Below are 23,753 nucleotides of genomic sequence, written 5' to 3' on the forward strand. Positions count from 1 at the left end.
TAAAAAAAAAAAGTGATCAAAATTTTGCCTTATTTAAAAATAAATAGGTCTCATTATTTAGAAATGTTTCTTAAAATATATAGACAAGAAACGAAAATAGTTATTAAACAAACCTCTTTCTTAAAAAATGAAAAACAAGAAACAAAAATATTATCAAGTCCTAAACTTTTTCACTATTTTATTTTGGATATATTGAAATTCATTTCATCTTTCACATAAAAACATGAATGGACCATAATGTTAAGGAATGACCAATCCCTATCCCTTGTACGTAAAAGACTTGTCCTTTATCACAACTTGGATACAAAGCCACATGTGAAAGCACAGTCTTTTTTTATTTTATCCTTTTGTTTCCATTATTGTTCATTCACGGACACATCTCTATTATTTTCCACCTTCTTCTTCCTTCATTTCTCTATAAAAACCTTCTCAAATAATTCTCAAAACAACTCAAAAAAAAACACATAAAAGAGAGAAATATGGATAAAGCTATAAAGGTTGTGGCTTTGGCATTGGTGTTGATGGTTGTGATTGGTTTTGGTGAAGCTCAAACCATTTGCAACATGACATATGCTGGTTTGTATGCATGTAGACCGTCAGTGACGCCTCCGAATCCGACACCGCCGACCGCTCGATGCTGTATGGCGCTTTCGCATGCCGACTTGCACTGCTTTTGTGCATACCGGAACTCAGGAGCTCTTTCTTCTCTTGGCATTGACCCTAATCTTGCAATGCAGCTACCTAAGATTTGCAAGCTTCCTAACTCTCCAAATTGCTAGAGGAAGTGTCTTGTTAGAGTGTTTTATGATGTTGAACTATGGTTGATTTAGCAGGGAAAGAATAAGTTAAACCTCATATTTAACTGTTGTAAAAGGGTGTGTATCTTTTTCCTTTAAAGTTTGAACCATATTTACTATTGGATTAGTACATTGGTTGTTTGTTGCATCTCTTCTATGTTTCATGGTTTTGATGCTCTATATTGAGTACATGTGTTGATAATTTTGTGGTGGAAAAACTTCTAGTTGGAAAAATTTTTAGTTTTGTGACTCAAAACGTCGATTAAAACAAATTTATGTTCATTATATGATTTTAGGGAGAAAAAAAGAAAGCATTTGTATGTTTTGTGAATCCTCTCATTTACTTTGAATGAGAAATTTCAGTTCATTTATAAATTAATTAAAGAAAGCTACAAATTATTGAATTTGAAAGTGAATAAAAATGTGTATCTCATGTATTTAAAGATTAAAAAAATGGAAAATCTCAAATAAATTCACATATTTTTAAGAGAAATTAGTTTAAATTACAAAACCACGGAAAATTACCACAATTATTTGTAGTAGACTACGATAGGCTACTATCTGTGTCTATCATAACACAGATAGACACAGATAATAGTCTATCGTGATTTATTGCGGTCTATCACAGATAAATTATGATATTATGTTATTATTTGTAAATATTTTGACTCATTTTTTTATATTTAAAAATAAACCTATTTTTATTATGGCCACCATTAGGTCCTATTTTTTCCGTTCTCTTTCTTTTTTCTCTATCTAAAACTAGAGGTGCTCAAATGACTCAACAACTCAAACAACCCATATCACCCAATCCAAAATATAAGAATTGAGTTAGATTAATTTTGTTATTAGGGTCGGATTGGGTTAAACTTTTCTATTTTGGTTGGGTTGAGTTGGTAGCAGATTGGCCAAATAAATTTGAATTGACCCAACCCAACCCGAATTATATATATATTCTCTTTGTTTAAAGTTTTGTGGGTTTTTTTAAAAAATAGTTATGATATTTGTCTTTTTTAAAGTGTGTAATAAATATTATAGATATTTGGTATTTAACATTTGAATTTTATGAGATTTTAGTTATTTGTAATGTGTTGTAGATAAATTTATATATTTTTAACTAAAAAATAATTATAACCCGACAACCCAACCCGAATTTTAAGGGTTTGGTTGGGTTGGAGACTTTACTTGAGTCTTTTGAATCACCAATCCGACCAACTCGAATATTCGATTTGGTCCAAAAAATACCTTCAATCCAATTCAATCCTTGTACACCTTTATCTAAAACTTTATTTCATATCTGACTGTGCCTTTCTTTTGCTCATAAAATGAAGAAGTTTGGCCTTCGTTTTAGATGTAATCCTTCATTTCAGATTCATTAAAATTTGTAGAGAACAAAGGATGGGAAAAAAAAAAAAAGGAAAAAAGAGGAAGATAAGGAAGGGGGAGGAAGGGAAAAGGAAAAGGAAAAGGAAAAGGACAAAAAAAAAACAAAGAAAGAGACATGGGAGAGAGAGAGAAAGGGAAGAAGGAAGAAGAGAAAATGCAAAAAGAAAAACAAACATAGAAAGGAAGAGTAAATGTGGGTAATCCCTTACCTAATTATGCAAAATTAAACGAATAATTTTGCAAGATGGAAAGTGAAATGGGGAGCCGAGATGGCAATAAGAAAGTCATCTCCAACCACGCCCTACCCCGTGAACATCTCTGATGATATGTTGTTAACTGCTAGAGCACGTGAATAAATCTAATTGGTTGAAGATCTGGATGTGAAAGGCATATGTGTCCCATCGAGGGAAAATCTACGTACAAATGATGCAAAGGTATTTTTGAAATAAAATGTTGGGAGAATAAAGCAGCAAACTGCACAAGAATTTCCTGCCTATTTTGCAATCGTCAACATTCTTATTAAATCATATTTCTAGCTAAATAAGACCAACACTTAGTCTTAGGGTGATTTGGCTCACCAACATGAGTTGGATTGAGTTGATAAAAATTACTATCTTAATGTTTGACTGACCAAACTTTAAATGTTAGTAGAGTCATAATATTAAATTTCTATGGATATGATGTTTAATAGTTCTTTTTTATAGTAATTTGACATTGAGGAATTATTTGGGATGATTAGGTCATCCTTTCAAACCTACTTGTCACAAACATCCAATAGACGGATTACTTGTTAACAATCCACCACAGTCTAGGATAAGGTATTGTTCGCACCTATATGGTAAAATTGACTAATTTGACTATTTTAATGAACAATAATTTTTTGTATGCATAAAATGGGTTTGTTGGCCATGTTTATATATATATACACACCACTAATAGCAACCCTTTTTTTTTTTTATTTTTTGTACATATTCAATTTCATATGTTTCACAATCATTAAAGTATGTTGTAAGGTTGTTGATTATATAAATAATAATATTTTATCTACATTAAGTGCAATAGTTACATGTGAAAAATTATAAAATTTATTTATTAAGTTTACATTTCAAATGAGTATTAAAAATTTGGGGAAGTATGCGTGTAGTGGATTGGTGGAAAAAAAAAGTTAAAGCAAAAACAAAAAAACAAAAAACAAAAAAAAAAAAACCTCTTAGTTTTAGGTTACAAAAAATTGTATCAGATATTCATAACTCAACTCAACTCAATTCTGCATCTAAAACACAAATAATTATTAACTCAACTCAACTCAACTCAACTTGCAAAACGCGCCGTTAGAGATAATTGAGGGTTCTTGAGTAAATAATTTGAAAATCTCAAGAGCTAAGCTAACATATACTATATCTCATTTGAGCTATGTTCTTTTTTCTCAATGTATTTAATATTATGCTTATAAACCATAAAATAGTTATAGTTATCCATTAAATATTATGCATTTTAAAATAGTTATACTTGTAGTTATTTTTCACAATTTGCATTATTTTGACCATGGAATCTGAAAACAATTTTCAAAAACAAAATTTAGATCATACCAAACACATGTTTGTTAAACTTATCAAATTTAAAAACAGAATCAAGAAACGACAAAAACCTTCCAGGTTGTTTTGAAACAAACTTCTAGGACTAAAATGTAACTTTATAACTAAAACCAACTAGGGGTATTTTGATAATTTAATCAATAGTGTTATGTGTAACTATATACTTTGTAAAAATAATTTAAAAACAAAACAAACAAACAAAATAAAGCTCCCACATAGTATGACTATAGTATATAAATATCATATAATATTTCCCCTAAACCCTTCACACATTCTGTTAGACTCCATGTGAATAGTAATTTCAATGAACACTAACAAGTAACATCTTCTAAATCATCCCTTAATAGTTTCTTGGAGCAAAATTTGTTGACTATTGAAACTTATCCTTGTAATAGTCATGCAAGAAAAATAGATAAAATACAAATTACAAGGGTATTTAGAGAATTCCCACACTTGACCCAAAAAAAGAAAAGAAACAATAGGCTCAGCTGACATGACAGTAGGGGAAATAACATCAGATGCAGCTGCAGCTGTATTGTATTATTCCTTAAATAAACTTATTCACTGTAATTGTTATTATGTTAATATGCTATCTAAATTAGGCTCTCTCCATTTCTCTCTCTCTCTCTCTCTTTCTCAATAGATTTATTAGTTGATATGTAAAATATTCAATGCTGATATACAATACAATGGAACTAGAAAGTTTGAATTATGGTACCAGAGTACTCTTTTGCCTCATCCATTTTGTGGCAGACCATTTTTCCCCTGACAGTACTTCACACCCTCCATGAATGCTATTTGGATCTGATTGTCCATCCAAGCCCTGAAGCAATCACATACAAAAGGAAATGGTTAAAACAAAAGCTATCTATTGGCAGTTTGTTCCAAACAGGCTCTGAGGATAGGGGTTTTTTTTTAGTTGGTTTTATGTTCTTGAACAGGGAACCCCTTTTCATTATTATACTCATGGGTCACTCCTACTTTTAATTCTTAATCCACTTTATGATCAACTCCAAAAGTTGAGAAAGAATTTAAAGGCTCGTCCGTCTGGTGAAGTTCCTGGTTTTGTTTCTGGGTTCTTGTTCCTTATTTTTACTTTTTTAATAAAGAATAACAAACTATGTTTGATAACTGTTTTTTGTTTCTTGTTTGATAATTATTTCTTGTTTCTTGTTCTCGAATATTTAGATTAAAAAAGTAAAAATTATTTATGAAAACTAAGTTAAATATAAAAAAGATCATGTTAATTACTTTTAAATATTGATTATCCCTTTTATAAGTCGAGAATGATAGAATAATGTCGTAATTTATGTTTTAGAAAACTAGAGACGTTGACAAGAAACAAGAAACTCAATTTGGTTATTTCCAAAATTTCTACACAATTTTGGTAAGAAATATGAAAAATGAAAAACAAGGAACAGGAACATTAGCAAACCAACTCCTGATTGTTAAACTTTCGAGATGAGGCTGGGGTCTCAGACCACGAGTTTTAGGGTAAATCTGAAATAAATCTTAAGCCTTTATCATCAGGCATCCCTTAGGTATCGATTTCTGGATTTAGTAGTCAAAATCATAATCATTTTGTTTTCACATCATTCGTTTTATTTTAAGAGGCAAAAGAAACATACCATGCTCCAGAAAAGCACTGCATCTCCTTTGGCTGGCTTAACTGACAGTCCTGGAACGGTCTTCCCACCACAACTACACTCACCAGAACCAGCCTGAAGAAAATATACAAAAGGAAAATTCAAGACACGACACTTGCCAGAAACTTGGATCCAATGAGAAAAACAAGATTCAAAAGGGGAAAAGCCGCCATTGTTCTGTCTTTCAAAGCCATGCTAAATTCTGCAGTGTCATAGTACTCCATCAAAAAGGTTTCTCTTCGTCTTACAGTGGCCTTCCTTTTCAGTGATGGACTACTGGCCATTTGATAAATCCAAACGTCCATTAGTTTTTTAAACCATAATAAACACAATCAGATGCTATTCTACAGTCAAATTCGAAAACAATCTTACTTCAGTTTTTTAAAAGGCTAAACTTGTTTACTACTAGTTTTGTTATTTATTTTATTTATTACTAACACTCATGAAATCTTCGCCAAAATTCTAAAAATATCAAACATTTTGGTTTTTAAATTTGAGTAAAAATAAATAGACAGTTAATCATATAACCTGCAGCTGCAAGATGCCATTGCCATAGCACCATGCTGCTTTCTATCTCAGAAAACTAAAAGATTGGAAAGCAGACTAATTGTCAAAATAATACAGTTGTTTTCCAAGTATAGTCTGAAACTCTCCTCTTTTACCACATTTATTTGATTTCGATCAGCATAATATAATTTGCTAGAATTTCTTTATTGTCCTCTTCTTTTTTGCTTTTTTCTTTTCTTTTTTCCTTCTTCTTTCTGACTATTTAGCATGCATGCTCCATTTTGAGTTAGAGTACTACTATTGATACGTGCTCATGCCCGTGCCCAATGAGGACCTCTAGACATGCTAGGAGAAAACGAGAAGAATACATGATTTGAAGTGTCCAGCTAGTGAAACACATTGATACAGGCTCAAGACGCATGGAGTTGGAAAACATGGTTTGCAGAGGGGATAAAGAAAAAGAATATTAAACACAGATTTTTTTTTTTTTTGAAGGCTGTTTTTAAATATAGAAACTATTGAAAAATATTTTCAAATATAGCAAAATTTCTGTCTATCAATGATAGACACTGATAGACATCTATCACTATCACTAATAGAGACGTATATCAGTGTGTATTTCTTTCTATCATTGATAAATAGTGAAGTTTTGCTATATTTGAAAATATTTACAGCAATTTTATCATTTAAAATAATTATCTTTTTTTAATCAATATTCATAATATGTACGCCAAGGAACTAGGATATTAATAATAAAAGTTTGAAACCCTAAGGAAATAAACTAAGTAAATAAAATAAGTAGATTTCACTCCTACTAAATTTGATTGTACTGGTATGAGAAGATGCAAAAATGACGGTTTTTTAACCCCCTTCAAAGCTATGTCATTTATGGAAACACTAGACTTCACTTCAATGTGGAAAATATTTGTCCACAAAGAAATACAATTGACTCTACAATGTTTCAATTTGCTTGAAATTCAATGGTTGAGAAATTACCTTAATATCCTAATTTTTTTATATAATATCGGTAAGTAGGAAAGTCTGCAAAAATTACTTTTTAAAAACATATTTTGTTGAATGTCTCCCCCTTCCTAATTTTTTTAAAAAATGTTGCATTGAAACTCCAATGTTATGTCCATCCATGCATGCTTCTAGGCTCGTAGTTCTCACCCCATTCATCTCGTCTTGCTTCCACTGTCATACATCAGAGACTCGAATGGGAAATAAGAATACTGTCCTGTCCTTTTATGGGGCTCAGTATCAACTCCTAGTTCCATGACTAAATTGGAATAAACAAGTTGATTATCTACGAAATGGTTGGCAAAAGTGGTTTTCTTTTTACATAAACTAATACATCGAACTGGACTTCTGTCTAAGAGGATGCGTCTATGCTCTTCGAGCTTTGTAATTGTCTTGTTCTTTAATTGGTTTTTATAAAATGAGTAAGAAAACTAATACATTTTAGCAATGAAATTTAATTCTGCAAGGAAAATGACTTACACAAGACTCTTCCAAAATATCAGGGGTTATTGCCTCGAGACAATTAGTCGCTTCAACAGACACCTTGTTTCTTTCAGTCCTTCAGTCAATCAGTTATTTCTCCTTCCGATTCTAATGTTAACTTAATTAAATCGGATTTTAGCTCTTCTCCTCCTACAGAACCTGTTCCTTCTAATGTATTCATGCTTTTGATTCCGAGAAGTTAGTTTGAATAGTGTGGAGCTCTGAAGCTTTTTTGGAAGATAGTGTCCGAAGATCCTTATCTTGTGGACTCTGTTGTTGATGCTTTTGAGACATTATTTAAGAATAATGTCCAAGATAACTTGACTGTGGCTTCTCAATCTTTTTGGCTAGTTATAATTCCTTCATCAATTCCTTCAAAGTTTTCATCTTTAATTAAGGCTTGTGGTATACAACTCAAAGGAATCCACCCTACTAAGGAGTTGAGGCAGTATGTTTTTTTTATCAAAATTAGGTTTTTGCTTCAAACATTTGAGATCGTGGGAGCTCTTTCATTGGGTTGCTCTTTAATTGGTGGTTGGTTCCTTAGCTCACTGTTTTTGGAAGTTCAAGTGGTGGCGGTTTAACTTTTCTTGTTGGCCCTTGTGTCGTCCTCTTGTCTCTTGTTGGAAGTTTTTAGCGCGTTATGAGATTGTTTCTTTTCAAGTTCTGTGAATTTTAGTTCATGCATCAGCAAAGAACTTTCCGTCTGCTTTGTCTGCTCTTTCTTTGGTCCTTTGTTGGTTGGTGGTCATTTTCTGGTTTTCTTTGGTAGCAATGTGGTAGTCTTTGTTTTCTGCAGCTGAAGGCATTTTGTTGGTCATAGGCGTTTGAAAGTTTATCTCTATTTGGATGTACTTGTTATCCATTTCCTCTCTCTTTTTCCTCTCCTTGTGAGAATTTGTATCTCCTAAACTTTATAAACACTTTCATTAATGAGAAGTTGTTTCTCGATTCAAAAAAAGTTCAGCAAGGAAAATGGTAAATACCTTAGGAAAGTAGGTTTCTCCTCCTTCAATGTTTTCACTTAGATACATAAGCATGGTTGCTATACGCTGACCTCCACGCTTCAAGTTAAACTATAAAATGAGGACATGAAGAAACGATGCATGCCATCAGCAAAAGCTCAAGTTCAGCATACTTAAACATAAATAATTGCTGATTTTAGAATACTAGGGCTCATGGCTGAAATAACAAAAAAATCTTACAGTATCAGAAAAGTAGTCATGATGAGGCTTGTAAAATTGATTCTTCTCGTACCTGTACTGCTTAAGATGTTAGACTTAAAACTGAAGTACAAACTACTTTTCGTGTTCACGTGCATCTTCACAGAAACAAAATTATATCCATACCTTAACACTTGAATGAGCTCTCCATTTTCTACTGGTATTTGAGAATAGACAGAAATTCTTTTTTCAATTGCCTGCTTTCACAGATTCCAAAACACAGGAAGTCTATCACCAACCGAGAGAGAGAACCAAAGATCCACAATTTTCAAATGCACTTCAATGTTAAGGAATAAGGATCGAATGTTAATGATTGACTATCGCTCTTCAGTAATGTATTAATTCCTTTGTGGTATATAACTATGTCACTTCAAGCTTTATGATATGTGTGCACAATGATTAAGTTTCTTTTTGAGTTCCTATAAGATTTTCCAATTTTTTTAAATGAGAAATCGAACTCATAAAAAAGTTCATAAAAGGTGACCTAAACAATGAATTAAAAAAAATGGGCTGACAGATGCGTATTCAAGCATTTTTTTGTTTAAATCTATTGAGAATTGTCGGTGCATTACCCAAGCTAGGAACTAGAAGTTAAACTTCTAGGAAGTACTGTAGGAAGAGAGCCAGGTGAAATAGGGCTAAGGCAGGAAGAGGTGCCCTTGAAGGAATTAAGGCAGAACTAAGTTTAGGCTCAAATAGTCGGACATTTTTACAGCACATTGTCGAGCTACAGCAAAAAATATGCGCCAGGGAAATGCAGTGTAGTTTAGCGCACTGAGGTTAAGCTAGAAATGAATTTTGCAGCATTACTCGAGGATAAGCATTAGTTTAAGTTTGGAAGTTTGATAACTTGTGAATAACTAGATAACAAGATTTTCTTCTGGTCCTACTCTAAGCTCCATCCTATGAAGATTGGACCCTTTCAAATTCTTGAGAGATTTGGTGACAGTGCATATGTATCTACCTCAGAATCTGAAGATCAACCCCACCTTCAATGTTGCTGATTTTTTAAATACCATCCTCCTGAAACCTTTTGTTTGGCCGCCTAAAACTTGAGGACAAACCTTTCTTTGGAGGGATTAGGGAAGGAAATGATGTGATTTGTTGCTTTAAAAGTTCTTGATCTGTTTCTTTAAAAATTCTCGCAAGATCTTTTCAAGAAGCTTTAGTCTTTGTGTTTGGCTGTGGGGCAAATGTCTGGTAACTGATGCAGTAATTTTTAGTTTTTCCCTTTTTGGTCAGCCACTTATTTACCATTTTTTTTAATAGAAATAAAACTTATTCTGTTGAGTGACTACTGGTTTAAAGTCTGCTACTGTTGTTGGTCACTCTTAAAGAACTGAGTTTGGTTATTTGAAGTTAATGAGAATCTGAAGTTTGTGGAATCGTCTATAGTTTAAAACTTTATAGTGGATTTGCTTAGCATGCCAATAGACTATACCGTAAAGGAGTCGTACATCATCATTTATGTTTTCTTTAAATAAAAATCTTGTCTAAAACAACTGAAACAGATTTCTAAATTTGTCTGAAAGAACACCTTTAACCAAATTGAAAGTTTTTCAATAACGTTGACTTCTGAGCACATCCATATGGCCATGTCCATTATTTGAAACATCAAAATATACCAACAATTTCTTTGTAATTAATACCTGGACCATCGGATAATTTTTCTCTTGATGACTTAAAAACATTCCAGAGCTCGTTCTGAAATCACTCTTAACTCCCTGAAAAATAACTCCAGAAGGAAGACCATAAAACATAACAATATCAGCTGAAAGGAAAAAATCCTTTTTAATAGGGAAAATATATAAATCCTTCAACCAAATGAGCATTACTAAGTGGGACCTCCAATACAAAAAATAATATCGTTTACAAAAGAATGAAGCAAAACTATCAATCACAATCATGAACTATAGAATCCATCAAGAGAAAATAAATCCACGCAAGAAAAAATAAAGTTACCCTAAAAATAGAAGTATTAGCACTTCAAGATAAATAGATTATCTACTCATAAACAACGGTATTATTTCTTTTTTCTGACGATACGACGATATTTTATCTTATCATTATTATTGGCACAAATTTGCAACATTCTAAAAATACACACTTTAGCCAAGCAAACCCATTCAAAATTTAAAGTAAAAAAAAATTATTAGGAAAATAATAATACTTTGGATCATCAGCTTATTTATCTATGCCTTGATTTCCCTAGATGAGTCCTTCCCTCTTTCAGGTTTGAAACTATGCTGACTTGATCGACCTTTTTTAAAGAAATCTCTTCCTTAGTGGTCTAAATCTTTTGACCTCTTTGGGACAATTTCCTTTTCATACCTCCTCCGCAGATCCTTTCCCAAGATTTTCATTTTATTTTTTTAAATAGAAAGAACTGCTTTCATTGAGAAAAAATGAAAGAATACAAGAACATACAAAAAAAACCAAGCCCACAAGACCCCTTAGAGAAAGGGATTCCAACCAAGTAAAATGTTTCCAAGAGAATAATTACAAAAAATCTTCGAAACCGAAGCTCAAAGAGAAACGTGAAACCTCACCACGGCCCACACTTCATTAGTGTAACACCTCAGGCCCAGGATTCGGATAAGGATTTGGAAACCAGATTCGACACCTTATTTGCCCCAGCATTCCCATCATCCCCGACAACCTGACACGTTATCTTCTTGAGCTTGCAAGATGGAAGACTATACTCACAAACCAACGTTGGTCCTTTCAGCATGTTTTATCCTCACTCACATGCATCCTAGGAAAATTCCCAAAAGGTCATCCGACGTAGGATTGCACCAAGCTAAGCACGCTTAACTTTGAAGTTCCTATGATTGAGCCACCTAAAAGAAAGGTGCACCCTGTTGATATAGATAGTAACTTTCAGTTCTTTTAAGCCTATCTCGATTATACTTTCATGTCCTCAGAATCCTTCTCATTCGGATGTAATCTCTGTTCATTCATGTACCCCTCCTAAACTCGAGTCGTTACATGCCCACCAGCTTTCACTTGGTTCATCCCCGAACCACATCTTACAGGGAGAGGTTCCCACTCTGATACCATCTGTAACGCCCCAGGTCCAGGATTTGGATAAAGATTTGGAATCCAGATTCGACACCTTATTTGCCACGGCATTCCCCTTCATCTCCCGCAACCTGACACGTTATCTTCTTGAGCTTCCAAGATTGAAGACTATCCCCACAAACCAACACTAATCCTTTCAGCATGCTTTGTCATCACACACATGTATCCTAGGAAAATTCCCTGGAAGTCACCCAACATAGGATTGCTCCAAGCAAATCACACTTAACTTTGGAATTCCTGTGATTGAGCCACCAAAAATGAAGGTGCACCTTGTTGGTATAGGTAGTAACTTTCAGTTCTTTTAAGCCTATCTCAACCATACTTTCATGTCCTCAAGATCCCTCTCATTCGGATGTGATCTCAGTCCATTCATATACCCCTCCTAAACTCGGGTCGTTACAATTAGGGTCTCTTTCCATCCCACAAAACACTCTATTGTTTCATTGATGTATGAAATTCATAGTTTTTTCCCAAGTTCTATCTTATAAGAAAGAGTTTTATTGATGAATGAAATTCACAAAAAGATATACAATCCAATCCTTTCCTAATGTTTGATTGTGAAACAAGGTATTAATCAGAAAATTGCCTGAGGGATGTAAGTTTGAGATTGTTTTATCCATTCCTTCTTCAATCTGTTTTTTTTTTTTTTTTCCAACATCCTCAATAAATCACCAATGGATAGTTTGATAACGAGTAGGTTTTTTTCATTTTGGTTTTGAATAAACAAGTTCATTCACTAACAAATCCAGTTTTTGGTTATATATTTTAAGACATTTTTTAATTTATAAAGAAATTTTGGAAATGGAAATTTTTGGTTTTTTAAGACCCAATTCCTTTTTTTTCTTTTCTTTTTTTTATATCTGTGAGTGTCCAAGCCCAACTTATGTACACCTTGACTAATCTCACAGGAAAATCCAATTCCATTCGTGAACCTCAGACACCAAACACTGCATTGTTTTTTCCTCTTTCATTTTTCTTATTACTTTTACTTTTTTAAACTGCTTTTTTGACGATATATTAAATATTTTTTAATTTATTTCTTTTAAATAAGCTCATTTGAATATAATTAAAAACTGGTTTAAAAAACATTTTACTCCTAGTAATTTATTGCTTATTCTACTTTGATTGACTTTCAAAACATTCAACTCAGTTGCTATGTTTTGGATAACTTTTAAAATCAATCATTATCATTCAGTTATCGGTTAATTTGCTACTAGCTTTTGTCATGTCACGTAGAAGTTAACAACAAACCAACTAAAAATTTATTCAAAGCATGAGGACTAGATATGGATGTTTTGAAACTAAAATAGTACTTGAAACTTAGAAATAAGCAGTTTTATTTCAACCCTTACAGATAAGGATTTGAAACTTAGAAATAAGCAGTTTTATTTCAACCCTTAGAGATAAGTATATATATATATATATATATTTAAAAATTTTAAAAATTAAAAAAAAAATGATAAGCATTTGGTCTACTGGTGTATTCCTTCGTCCCTTGCTTTTATGGAGTCAATTCTGTTTTTATGGATAAACTTTCAGCTTGGATTGCACAACTTGGTGGGTCGCTGGATTTGATTTGTCAAGAAATGGTTCTTGTAAGTTATATTCAAAAGAAGTTAGAGAATCTCCTCCACTACAAACAAAGACAAATCTATCGCATCTTCTCCAATTCAACCAAGAGCTAAATGATACTGACTCTGCCATTATTGAGAAGTACAGAGACAAATCTATCGCAGCAGATTTGGAAGCCCCTCTCAATATTCTCCAGTTTCTCAAGATGGTAGTAAGAGTCGGTAAAAGAGCATTTTTTTATGGGGGGTGATTCCAAAATAAGTGATCATCCTCGAAAGCCTATCCAAGGTATTAATCCTTCCATGAATAACCTGCCAGATAATGAACTTCACCTTCTTTGAGATTTTCACCTTCCAAGAACAGAAGAAATAGACTCTTCACAGGGTGAAGGATCTGGTAAGTACTGAAAAAGAGATTTACAAGAAACCCCCTCGGAAGGGCTAAACCTCCAACAATAAATATGAAATATCCTTTCTCCTTTGCCTAACCTCAACATCCCCCAATAATGAAAGGAGGGCCATAACCTTCATCGTTTCCCTATTCGACAAAGGACGAAGGAAACCAAACAAGAAACAGATTGAGCTCCTCAAAAGCAACAGAACATCAAAAACAAACAATTTTTCTTAACATAAAGATGAGGAAGTCTGCTACAATGGGGGGTTCCCCCAACCAACTATCCTCCTAGAAATAAGTCCCCAACCCATCTCCCACCACACATTGGATCAACTCAAAGAAAGTGAGGAGCTTCGAGGAAATCTCTTTCCATTAATTCTTGAATGTGTTTTTAATCCTACCTCACAGCGGGTCAAAAGTATACGGACTTTTTAGCAATTGTGGAAAGAGATTTTTAGCCAGCTTTTCTTGCATTGGTTCTTGTTTTTAGTCGTGGTTGTTGTTTGAGATTTCTTTGGAGCTAAGTTTTGGTTTGATGGATCTTCTTTGTTTCTTGATTGTTCTCTTTTGATTGAAATTGTTTTGAGATCTTGTTCTTTTTTTTTTTGTTTCTATTTTCTTTTTTTGACCAAACGAGCTTTCCCGCTAATATTTTACATAAAACAAGTATTATAAAAATGGTTTGGCATTCTTGTTATAAAAACATATAAATATATAACTAAAAACAAGTATCAAACCACCAAATAGCTTCTTTTATTTGACTTTCTAAAAACCTGAAAGCTGTTATCAAACATGCCTGGATAGAAAACTAAAAAGCAAAAACAATGACCAAACATGTATTGTTTTTGTTTTTCAAAAACAGAAAACAAAAGACCAAAAACTAAAAACAGAGAAACCCAAAATTAAAATGGTTATCAAGGTCTAAGCTAACCTAATTCCACTTCTAAAATATTTCTTCCAGTCAAAATGTTCCAGCTTCTTTGGTGCGTAGTCCAAGTTTAAAATTTAAAGGCAATCTTCATCCTACGTTCAACTCAACCAAAAGATTAACCAAGCTCAAGCAAGGGATTGAGGATCCAACTAAGCATCTTCACAAAATTTAACCTTTCTTTCTGTCACCTAGATAACTGGTAATGCTCCACCAATCGAAACTACTACTTCTACCCCTTTTTTCCATAGTGACTTCTTCCCATAAATACTAGTGACCATCCTGTGCCAAATCTGATTGGACTCCTTTAAAATTGTCATATCCATTATTTTCATGAATATTTTATTATGTAACCTTTTGTTTGCTAGTTTCCTACCGAAGAATAACACAACGGATTTTAATAAGAGGTCTGTGTGGCCTCTGGCCTCTGGCCTTAATGGTGTGCTCTTTGTAGGGAGGATCTAAGGCATCATAATCATGCCCCCCTGTTATACCCTTTTACCCATTGATTTGTGTCTGACCCAATCTTTATAGGTGTTTGGAGTTGTAGGCTCTTTTTTTCCTTTTTTCTTTTTTTTTAATAAAAGTCCAACTTTCATTGAGGAAAAAAAATGAAAGAATACAAAGACATACAAAAAAAACAAGCCCACAAAAGGGGACACCCTAGAGAAGGATCTCCAACCTAACAAAATATGACCAAATGAATAATTACAAACAAAAAGAACTCATCACAAAGGCTCAAAGAAAAATATTAAAATTGACCATGGACCAAATATCATAAGGAGCCTTCTCAACCGCACAAAAGATTCCATTATTTCTCTCCCCCTAAATGCCCCACCAACAAGGCACACACTCTTGCCCTCCATAAAAATTAAAAATAGAACCCTCCCCTCCGAATGACAGATGGAGGAGGAACTCCTCAATCGTATCATTTGTGTTGTGATGCAAATCCTGAGATCTAATTATAAAAGATAGAACCCTTCTCTCCGAACGACGGATGGAAGAGAAAGTCCTCGATCGTATCATTTCTGTCGTGATGCAAATCCTGAGATCTAATTACATCTCTCTTCGGAGGAGGAGGAGGTAAATTGATGTAGCTAGCATATTTGGTTGAGGAGGAAAAAGAGGATGTCTCAAAGGAAGGAGAATCACGGGAGGATATCTATTGAGTTTCAAGTAGTTATTTCTTTGAGATTAGTTTTCTTTTCCTTATTTTATTTGGCTTCCCCTTCTTGTTGGCCGGGAATCCTTTGTGGTCGGCCTCTCCTTGTTGTACTCTCATTGTTCATTATGAAATTTGGTTCTTTTGTCCAAAACATAATAACAAGTCATGATTTAATAGAGACCAACTTCGGTTTCATGTAAAAATAACATAGAAGAAAATATTTACTCCCACAAAATATCATCCGGTGATTTCTTAATTCTTCGATTAAGGCTGTTTAAATTAAGAAAGTTAGACTGGTAGAGACCTGCATAATATTCGTAGAATTCAGTCCATTTGCTCATTTAAACATTAAAAAAAAAAAAAACCCAAAATTCAAAGAAACGAAGTAGAAACTAATATCAATACGTAACCATAGTTAATTCATTTTCTTCTCAGTAAGTATGTTCTATTTCAACAGATAACATTCATAGCAATGTTGAGAGCAAGAATAGTGTATGGATAACAAGTAATAAACAAGAGAAAACAACTACCCATTTTAATTATCTATAATGCTTGAAACTAATAGGCTGGTGAGGCAAAACAAACACACACGCACACAGAAATACCTTCCCGGTTTTTGTATCCACGACAGTGGAAATTTCAAGGCGAGGAAGTGCTATTGCCTTAAGGTAGTCGCACTCCTGTACAAGGAATCAATTAGTCAAAATATAAGCTAATCTGTAAGGCCCTTGCTATAGAAATAATGAGAATACTAGTAGAATATTAGGAGGGAGGTTAGAAGGGGCATATGAGTAATTAGATAGGATGTTTGTTAGGAATTTCAGTTATAAATAGGGAGAGAAGGGTAAGAGAAAGGGTGGGAAGAATTTGGTGAGAATTTCCATTAGGGAATTTGGGGAGAGACTAACCCTCTCAAAAGGCTAGGGTTTATCTTGTTAGTTTGTGAGTTTATAGCATATTTTCAATGCATTTTGCTATATTTCTATAATTGAATTGTCCTTTAGTTTTTCTATATCTCTTAGTAACGTTCTTGTTAGAAGGGTTCCTAACAAATTGGTATCAGAGCCGTTCTTTCTTGGGAAATTATTTTGCTATGGATCGTGGTCTGAGGCTAGATTCAAGGTTGTTGGAGATACAAGAAGAAATAAAGGCAATACATCAGAGGATCAAGGAGTCACTGCAAAAAGATAGAGAAAGATAAGAGAGAAGGCTGGCAGTCACACAAATAGAGACGGGAAACCTTGTCCAGAAACTATTAAGACGAGTTCGAAGAGTGGCTGGAAGGCGACAATCGTACCTGAGAACACCTCTGAAAAAGCAAGGAAGAGTCAATCGACAAACCAAGAGGGAAGGAACGAAAGAGATATCACCAGGAAAGACAAAACCAGAACAAAAGCATGGGTTCAGACTTGTTGGAGGGGAACGATTTCAAAACAATAAAAGAGGAGGTAAGGATGAGGGAGTTCGAGAGAACAAATTCGATAGCAAGCGAAAGGCGAAGATGAATAGAGGAAGGAGAAACATACCGGCCAAAAGAAGGAAGGGCAAGTGGAAGAAGAAGCATCACAAATCAGTAGGGTCAAAGATGAAGTTTCTTAAAAAGCACCGATATAAGATCCAAGAAAAGCAAGAGACAGGCTCAGAAAGGTATAGCCATGAAGAGAAATTGCAAGACAAGTCGAGAAATCCGAGAGTAGAGCAAAATCGAGATGAGATTTTCGAGTTGGAAGTGGAAATGAAGACCGACAGTGGTTGGAAGATGGTTGATGACCTGATTCAAAAGAAGGTGTCGGCGCAGGGTAGTGGTCCAATCGGAGGAAAGAAGGACGAAGAATCGAGGGAAACTGCAACATGGGTGACCGAAAGAGACGAATCTGAAAAAAATGCTAAACAAGCTTGAAGCAAATTTACGAAGGTTGAACAGGAGAAGAATGCTCAGGAAGAAGATGGAAAGAAGAAACGAATCCTGATCACGCGTACCCATGGCCAACGACAGAAGATGAGATGACTGGAGATGAGAACTTGGTGGAATTGGAAGTGCCGATTGAAGGAGACAGCAGTAACACCTAAAGGAGAAAGAACAACACCCTCAAAAAGAGTTGGCAGATGCACGAAAAAACGTTAGGGGGATAACTTTCCGGCTATCAAATGGTTGGAAAAACAACTTGGCGGTCGAAGGAAGGAAAAGAAGTCTTCGGCAGTTCAGCGGCTGGGGTGGCTAAAAGATCAAAAGAAGGGTTGGTTCAGAAGCCGCAAGGTGCGAGATAAGGGTAATGAAGATCGGAGGCGATGGCATGGGTGGCCGGAGTTGATGAAGAAGCCACAGAGAGAGACAGAGCTACGTACCAAGATCAGAAGAAGACGACGTGAGCGGATTCAAAGGCCGATCAATAGCCAAGATGACGATGGATCTAAAAACAAAGAGGACAACATCCAGATCCAACGACGAAAGGGAAGATGGCTGGCGATGCGGGTATTCGAATCGTTCATGGCGGAAGGAGTCGTGACGAAGATGAAGGCAGAGGAAAGGGAACGATCACGTGATAGATGGGGACCACTGAAACAGTTGGGAAGACGAAACGAGCATAGGCAAAAAGAGGAGAAAGACGAAAAATTTAACCCTAATGCCATCCACATGGCAATCGGTGGGAGGTTAGAGGAATGGAATCAAGTTAATTATAGGATAATGGACCTGAAAATGAACATGGAAGATGTCCACCTACAGCCCAAAGAGGAAAGCGAGGTGTTATTAATTAGGCTATCCAAACAGGGGCTGAAATTCCATAATGGGCCGATTATGAGTAAATGGGTAGAAGCCCTAATTCTTGGTTATCGAGGGGTTGCAGAATTAAGACTTAATGGGCTGCATCTGAATATGGGAAGTATGGTCCATCCACAGTCAAAGAAGAAGATGAAGATGGAGTTAGGTGGGTACTACCTCAATTTAAACACAAAACCAAAACAACCATGGCAAAGAGTTAGGCGAATGGAGAAAAGATGACTGAATAGAACTTGGGCAAGCGAAGATGGTGGAGAAGCGAGGAGATGGGAGGTGCGGAAAAATGCAGAGGAAGATGAACGATCATGGAAGGGGAAGAAGAATCACACTAAGATGGATCATTTGCGGGACGAAATGGAGAGGTTGTTCGACGGTGTCGGAAAACTAGGTGTATACATAACAACCAACGGACGTGATCACGGAGGAAGATGGGTGGGTTAGCAAAAATAGAGACCAAATTCCTTGAAAAGACAGAAGAAGATGTACAGAAGACGGCGACAACGGTGGAAGGTTGGGATGGGTTTAATGATCAAAGAGAGCCAATGACGTGTCAAAAGCTGGTAGGTTGGAGTGAATCAAGGACAACAAAAACTAACCCTAAGGACATGGGATATACACCTACGATGGGCTGAGTTTTGGAGCCCAAATTAATGGACTATGTCAGCTGAGGCCATGGAATGGACAAAGGTAGCAGCATACTTTTGGGCTTGATAATGGGCTGGAGTAAGGAAGGTTTCAAACCAGAGATATGTCAATGATTGGTGAGAAAAGGGAAATTCAAGAATATTGGGCTGCTCGATGAGCCAAAAAAAAAAAAAAAAAAGTGTGCCCAATTTCGTGTGTGTGTTTTTTAGGACACCTTGAGGACAAGGTGTCTCCAAAGGGGGGGAGTATTGTAAGGCCCTTGCTATAGAAATAATGAGAATACTAGTACAATATTAGGAGGGAGGTTAGAAGGGGCATATGAGTAATTAGATAGTATATTTGTTAGGAATTTCAGTTATAAATAGTGAGAGAGGGGTAAGAGAAAGGGTGTGAAGAATTTGGTGAGAATTTCCATTGGGGAATTTGGGAAGAGACTAGCCCTCTCGAAAGGCTAGGGTTTATCTTGTTAGTTTGTGAGTTTATAGCATATTTTCAATACATTTTGCTATATTTCTATAATTGAATTGTTCTTTAGTTTTTCTATATCTTTTAGTACCATTCTTGTTAGGAGGGTTCCTAACATAATCATGTGCCTCTATCCAAATGTAGGCTTCTCGAACCAAAAGTAGAATTGAGATTCATAAACACAGAAAGAAACCAAAAAAGCAATGATACAATCTTGTTCTATTGGAAATTTCTGAAAGGATATCTCATTCTTAAAAAGTTTGAGGGTAAAAGCCTATCCCTCAGCATGATACCCAGCTGTGGTGGCTGGATGATATGTTGGGAAGGTTTACAAGCAAGTCACCCTTTAGACAAATGTCTGGATGCTACCAACTTCTCCAGAAAGAAATGATCAAATGAGAATTAAATATAGAACGTCTTCAACGTATTAAATTCTTTTCATGGTGTGTGGCTTTGGCTGGCATCAATGTGAATGACCAAGTGATTAGGAGAGTTCCAATCTAAGCATCCTGCTTAACTGGTGTTGTCTTAGCAATCAAATTGCTGAAAACCATAAGTGATTAGGAGAGTTCCAATCTAAGCATCCTGCTTAACTGGTGTTGTCTCCGCGATCAAATTGCTGAAAACCTTCAGTCTTTTTTTTTTTTTTGGTAGTTCTTTTGCCTCCACCAGCTGGTTAATTGAGGTTGCCTTTCTAGAACCTTCAATATGTCTGTGTGACCTTGTTTTATAAATCATGGGCTGGTTGTTGCAAGATTGTTGAGTACACCGACGGTCTACATGACAAGTTTGTGTGACACGAGTGTCTCAACACCTAAACTTATGTTTTCCTTCTTGTGTGTCATATACATTTGACCGTTTGTATGACTTAAATGTGTATGGTGGGCCTCGTTAGGGGTCACTTATCAAGTATTTTAATAATACCCACCCTTTCAGTTTTTCTTTTCGGTAGGTGACAACAACGGCGTTGAGGTAGTTGACAGGATGTTGTTATACGAGTTTGGAACTGTTTTGAGTCGAGCTTCTACATGGTGGTTTTGTTTAGTCATATTTATTTTAACGAATTATTTGAAAGTACAAGGGCTAGCCTTGGAATGAGTCAAATGTTTCATTTTGGAAATTTTTATTTTGTTTTAAATTATGGTTTAAGAGATCCCAAGCAAACTAATGATGTTTCATTTCACAAAACATTTGTTGTTTTTCTTGTTTTTAATTATAATTTCAGTCAAGCTTTTTATATTTTAAAAAAAATAAAAAAATAAAAAAATACTATAATTTTAGTCAAATTTTGTGTTTTCTAAACCTTGAATTCGCAATAATGACCAGGGTCCATTTTAGAAAAGTCGGGTCGCTACAAGAAAGCACTTTCATGATGATTGGAACAAAATCATGAGCCAGTGGTTTTTGCTTCTTGAGATGAAGCACTCCTCTGATGCAAAGTGTCATCCTTCCACAAGGCCATGCTAATCCTCTATCTATCTTCCAATTTTATTAATGAAGAGGCCAAAGCCTTTTATAGGCAAAATAGAAGGCTCTCGGCAAGCCTACTAACCAACAAATAATAAACTAAAAACAAAATACTAACTATCCAACTTAGAATAAGCCTACATCACTTTGGCATTGTCCTGACAGAAGTAGAAATAGCTTCATCTTCAATGGCTACTGTTGAAATACGTTGAATTAGCCCTAAGGGCTTTTTTGTAATTTACTATATTTGCTAAATTAGGGTTTCACCTAATTCTATTTATATCTGAGGTTGGGTCTATTGTATGGATGACATTAAATAATAACTCCTTTTCTATCGTGGTTTTTCTTCCCTGAATTAGGATTTTCCACGTAAACTCCTTGTATCTTCTTCTTTCTATTCAATTTCAATATGGTATCAGAGCAAGGTGATGAAACCCTAACCCCGATAGAAGAAACTCAGTCATCAAACTTGATAGGTGAAGGTACACTAACTAATGAGGCTGTGATTCAAGCAGCAGTTGACCGCTATCTCCGAACCATCATCCCAGGTGGCGCAGTCGAACAGATCAAGCCGGCGAGCCAAACAGCAGGTGGTGGGCTTACTCCAGTCGGCGCGCCGATTAGCTTCCTGACTCAGCCGCTCCAGCCGAACACCATCGAGGAAGGTCCCTCAGCTTCGCACGTTCTCCAGCTGGCGCACGCGAGCGGTTCACAACCGATCTGTTCCTCGACTTTGCACACGACCGTCTAAGCTTCGCACGTTCTCCAGCCGGTGCATGCGAGTGATTTACAGCCGATCGGTCTCTCGGCTTCGCACAGGACCAGATCTGCACCAGACGGTCGTGGGTTTGCTCCAGCTGCCGGATCGGGTCAGATCGGTGCGTTTCGTCAACCACGCAGCCGATCGCCGAGCCTTCTGTCCATTACCCACCATCGCAGCCGTCTAGGAGCAGCGCCGGTCACGGGTTGCCGCACCTTGCCGCCGGTGGGCAGTAGCTTCTTCACAGTACCATGGTGGACAGCTTCTTCCTCATGTGTATCCAGTTCAACCTTAGTTTCGAATGATTGATTCCGTTGAAGAAAATCCCATGATTTTTGGACAGAAAAATTCCAGATCTGAATCTCATGGGGAACTCCAACAACAATTGGTTAGTCTCCAGCAACAGATGGCCGCCCTTGGAGCCAGATTGAATAGCCATGATTCTTCCCCGATGTATTCAGAAAATGCAATATCAATGTTTCCTACTCTTCCTACTACTAATTTTTTATCTGGAACTATAGGAAATTCTACAGGAATGATCATGGGAGAGAAGCTAAATGGGCAAAATTACTTCTCTTGGTCCCAAACAATTAAAATGGTTCTTGAGGGACGCCATAAGTTTGGATATTTGACTAGAGAGATACCACAACCGAATCTTGGGGATCCTCAAGAGCGTGTCTGGAAGGCAGAGGATTCTTTGCTCCGCTCAATGTTAATCAGTAGCATGGAACCACAAATCGGGAAACCTTTACTCTATTCAGCCACTGCCCGAGATATTTGGGATGCAGTCCGACGGTTATATTCAAGGCGTCAGAACGCATCCCGCCTGTATACTTTACGTAAACAGGTTCACGAATACAAACAAGGGAGCATGGATGTAACGTCATACTTCAGCAAGATATCGTTGTTATGGCAAGAAATGGATCTATGTCGGGAGATCATCTGGAACTGCCCGCAAGATGGAATTCAATACTCCAAGATAGAAGAGGTTGAGCATGTGTATGATTTCCTTGCAGGGCTGCACCCCAAATTTGATATAGTTCGGAGTCGAATACTAGGGCAGAAACCAATTCCGTCTCTCATGGAGGTCTGTTCAGAGGTTAGATTGGAAGAAGATAGATCGAGTACAATGAATGGGTCGGGTGTTACCACTGTAGAGTCAGCTACCTTCAAGGTGAAGTCCGCTGGAGCTGATGGTGACAAGCAAAATAGTAAAACACCTCCAGTATGTGAGCATTGCAAAAAACAGTGGCACACGAAGGATCAGTGCTGGAAATTGCATGGTCGCCCTCCAAGTGGTAAACGTCGTCCTCCGAATGACAAGTCAAAATCTGGGCGTGCTCTAGTGGGTGAATCAGTTGAGGGGGCTGCACAACCTCAGACACAGCCTCCCGTGACCAATCCTGGTGATTCAGGTACCATAGGGATCGGAACAATTGCTCAATCAGGTAACCCTCAATCTTTTAGTTTCCTTGTTGAAGGGAGTGAGTTATGGATTCTAGATTCAGGAGCGACCGATCACTTGACTGGCTCATCCGACCGGTTTCTCTCATACTATCCAAGCGCTGGAAATGAGAGGATTCAAATTGCGGATGGGTCCTTCGCTCCTGTTGCTGGAAAAGACAGGATGTCACTGTTTCAGTGATTAACTCTGCAAAATGTCTTACATGTGCCCAAAATTTCTTACAACTTATTATCAATAAGCAAAATAACAAAAGATTTGAACGGTAGAGTTGTCTTCTCACCAGATACTGCTTTGTTTCAGGACTTGAGCTTGGGGAAGACGATTGGCACTGCCCGATATGACAGAGGCCTATATTTCCTTTCTGCAGATGCTTCCT

The 23,753-nt window shown here is 36.1% G+C and overlaps 2 protein-coding genes across 4 annotated transcripts in view; one reads left to right on the forward strand and one right to left on the reverse strand.

Annotated features, from left to right (window-relative positions):
* Window positions 1-434: 434 nt before the first annotated feature.
* On the forward strand, window positions 435-945 carry LOC120086071 (putative lipid-transfer protein DIR1). The gene has a single exon (XM_039042507.2). It carries the CDS (start codon window positions 480-482, stop codon window positions 777-779), a length of 300 nt encoding a protein of 99 aa, XP_038898435.1. The 5' UTR covers window positions 435-479; the 3' UTR covers window positions 780-945.
* A 3,342-nt stretch (window positions 946-4,287) lies between these two features.
* The window catches only part of LOC120090672 (prolyl 4-hydroxylase 1), a 33,355-nt gene continuing 13,889 nt past the window's right edge, over window positions 4,288-23,753 (reverse strand). Inside the window, exons 6-12 of one of the 3 annotated variants that reach the window (XR_005485582.2) lie at window positions 16,402-16,476; window positions 10,307-10,381; window positions 8,784-8,854; window positions 8,640-8,691; window positions 8,421-8,510; window positions 5,407-5,697; window positions 4,288-4,601 (exon numbers count right to left, since the gene is read on the reverse strand). Coding sequence is in view for 2 of the 3 variants with exons in the window: in XM_039048392.2 (XP_038904320.1) it covers window positions 4,488-4,601; window positions 5,407-5,499; window positions 8,421-8,510; window positions 8,640-8,691; window positions 8,784-8,854; window positions 10,307-10,381; window positions 16,402-16,476 (570 nt within the window). In the remaining variant the exon portion in view is untranslated. The remainder of the gene's footprint in view (window positions 4,602-5,406; window positions 5,698-8,420; window positions 8,511-8,639; window positions 8,692-8,783; window positions 8,855-10,306; window positions 10,382-16,401; window positions 16,477-23,753) is intronic. The other 2 variants (XM_039048392.2, XM_039048397.2) reach the window with 2 other exon arrangements.

Source organism: Benincasa hispida, chromosome 1, assembly GCF_027475165.1.
Source record: "Benincasa hispida cultivar pf3 chromosome 1, pf3_genome.v1.1, whole genome shotgun sequence".
In the NCBI taxonomy this organism is placed as follows: Eukaryota; Viridiplantae; Streptophyta; class Magnoliopsida; order Cucurbitales; family Cucurbitaceae; genus Benincasa; species Benincasa hispida.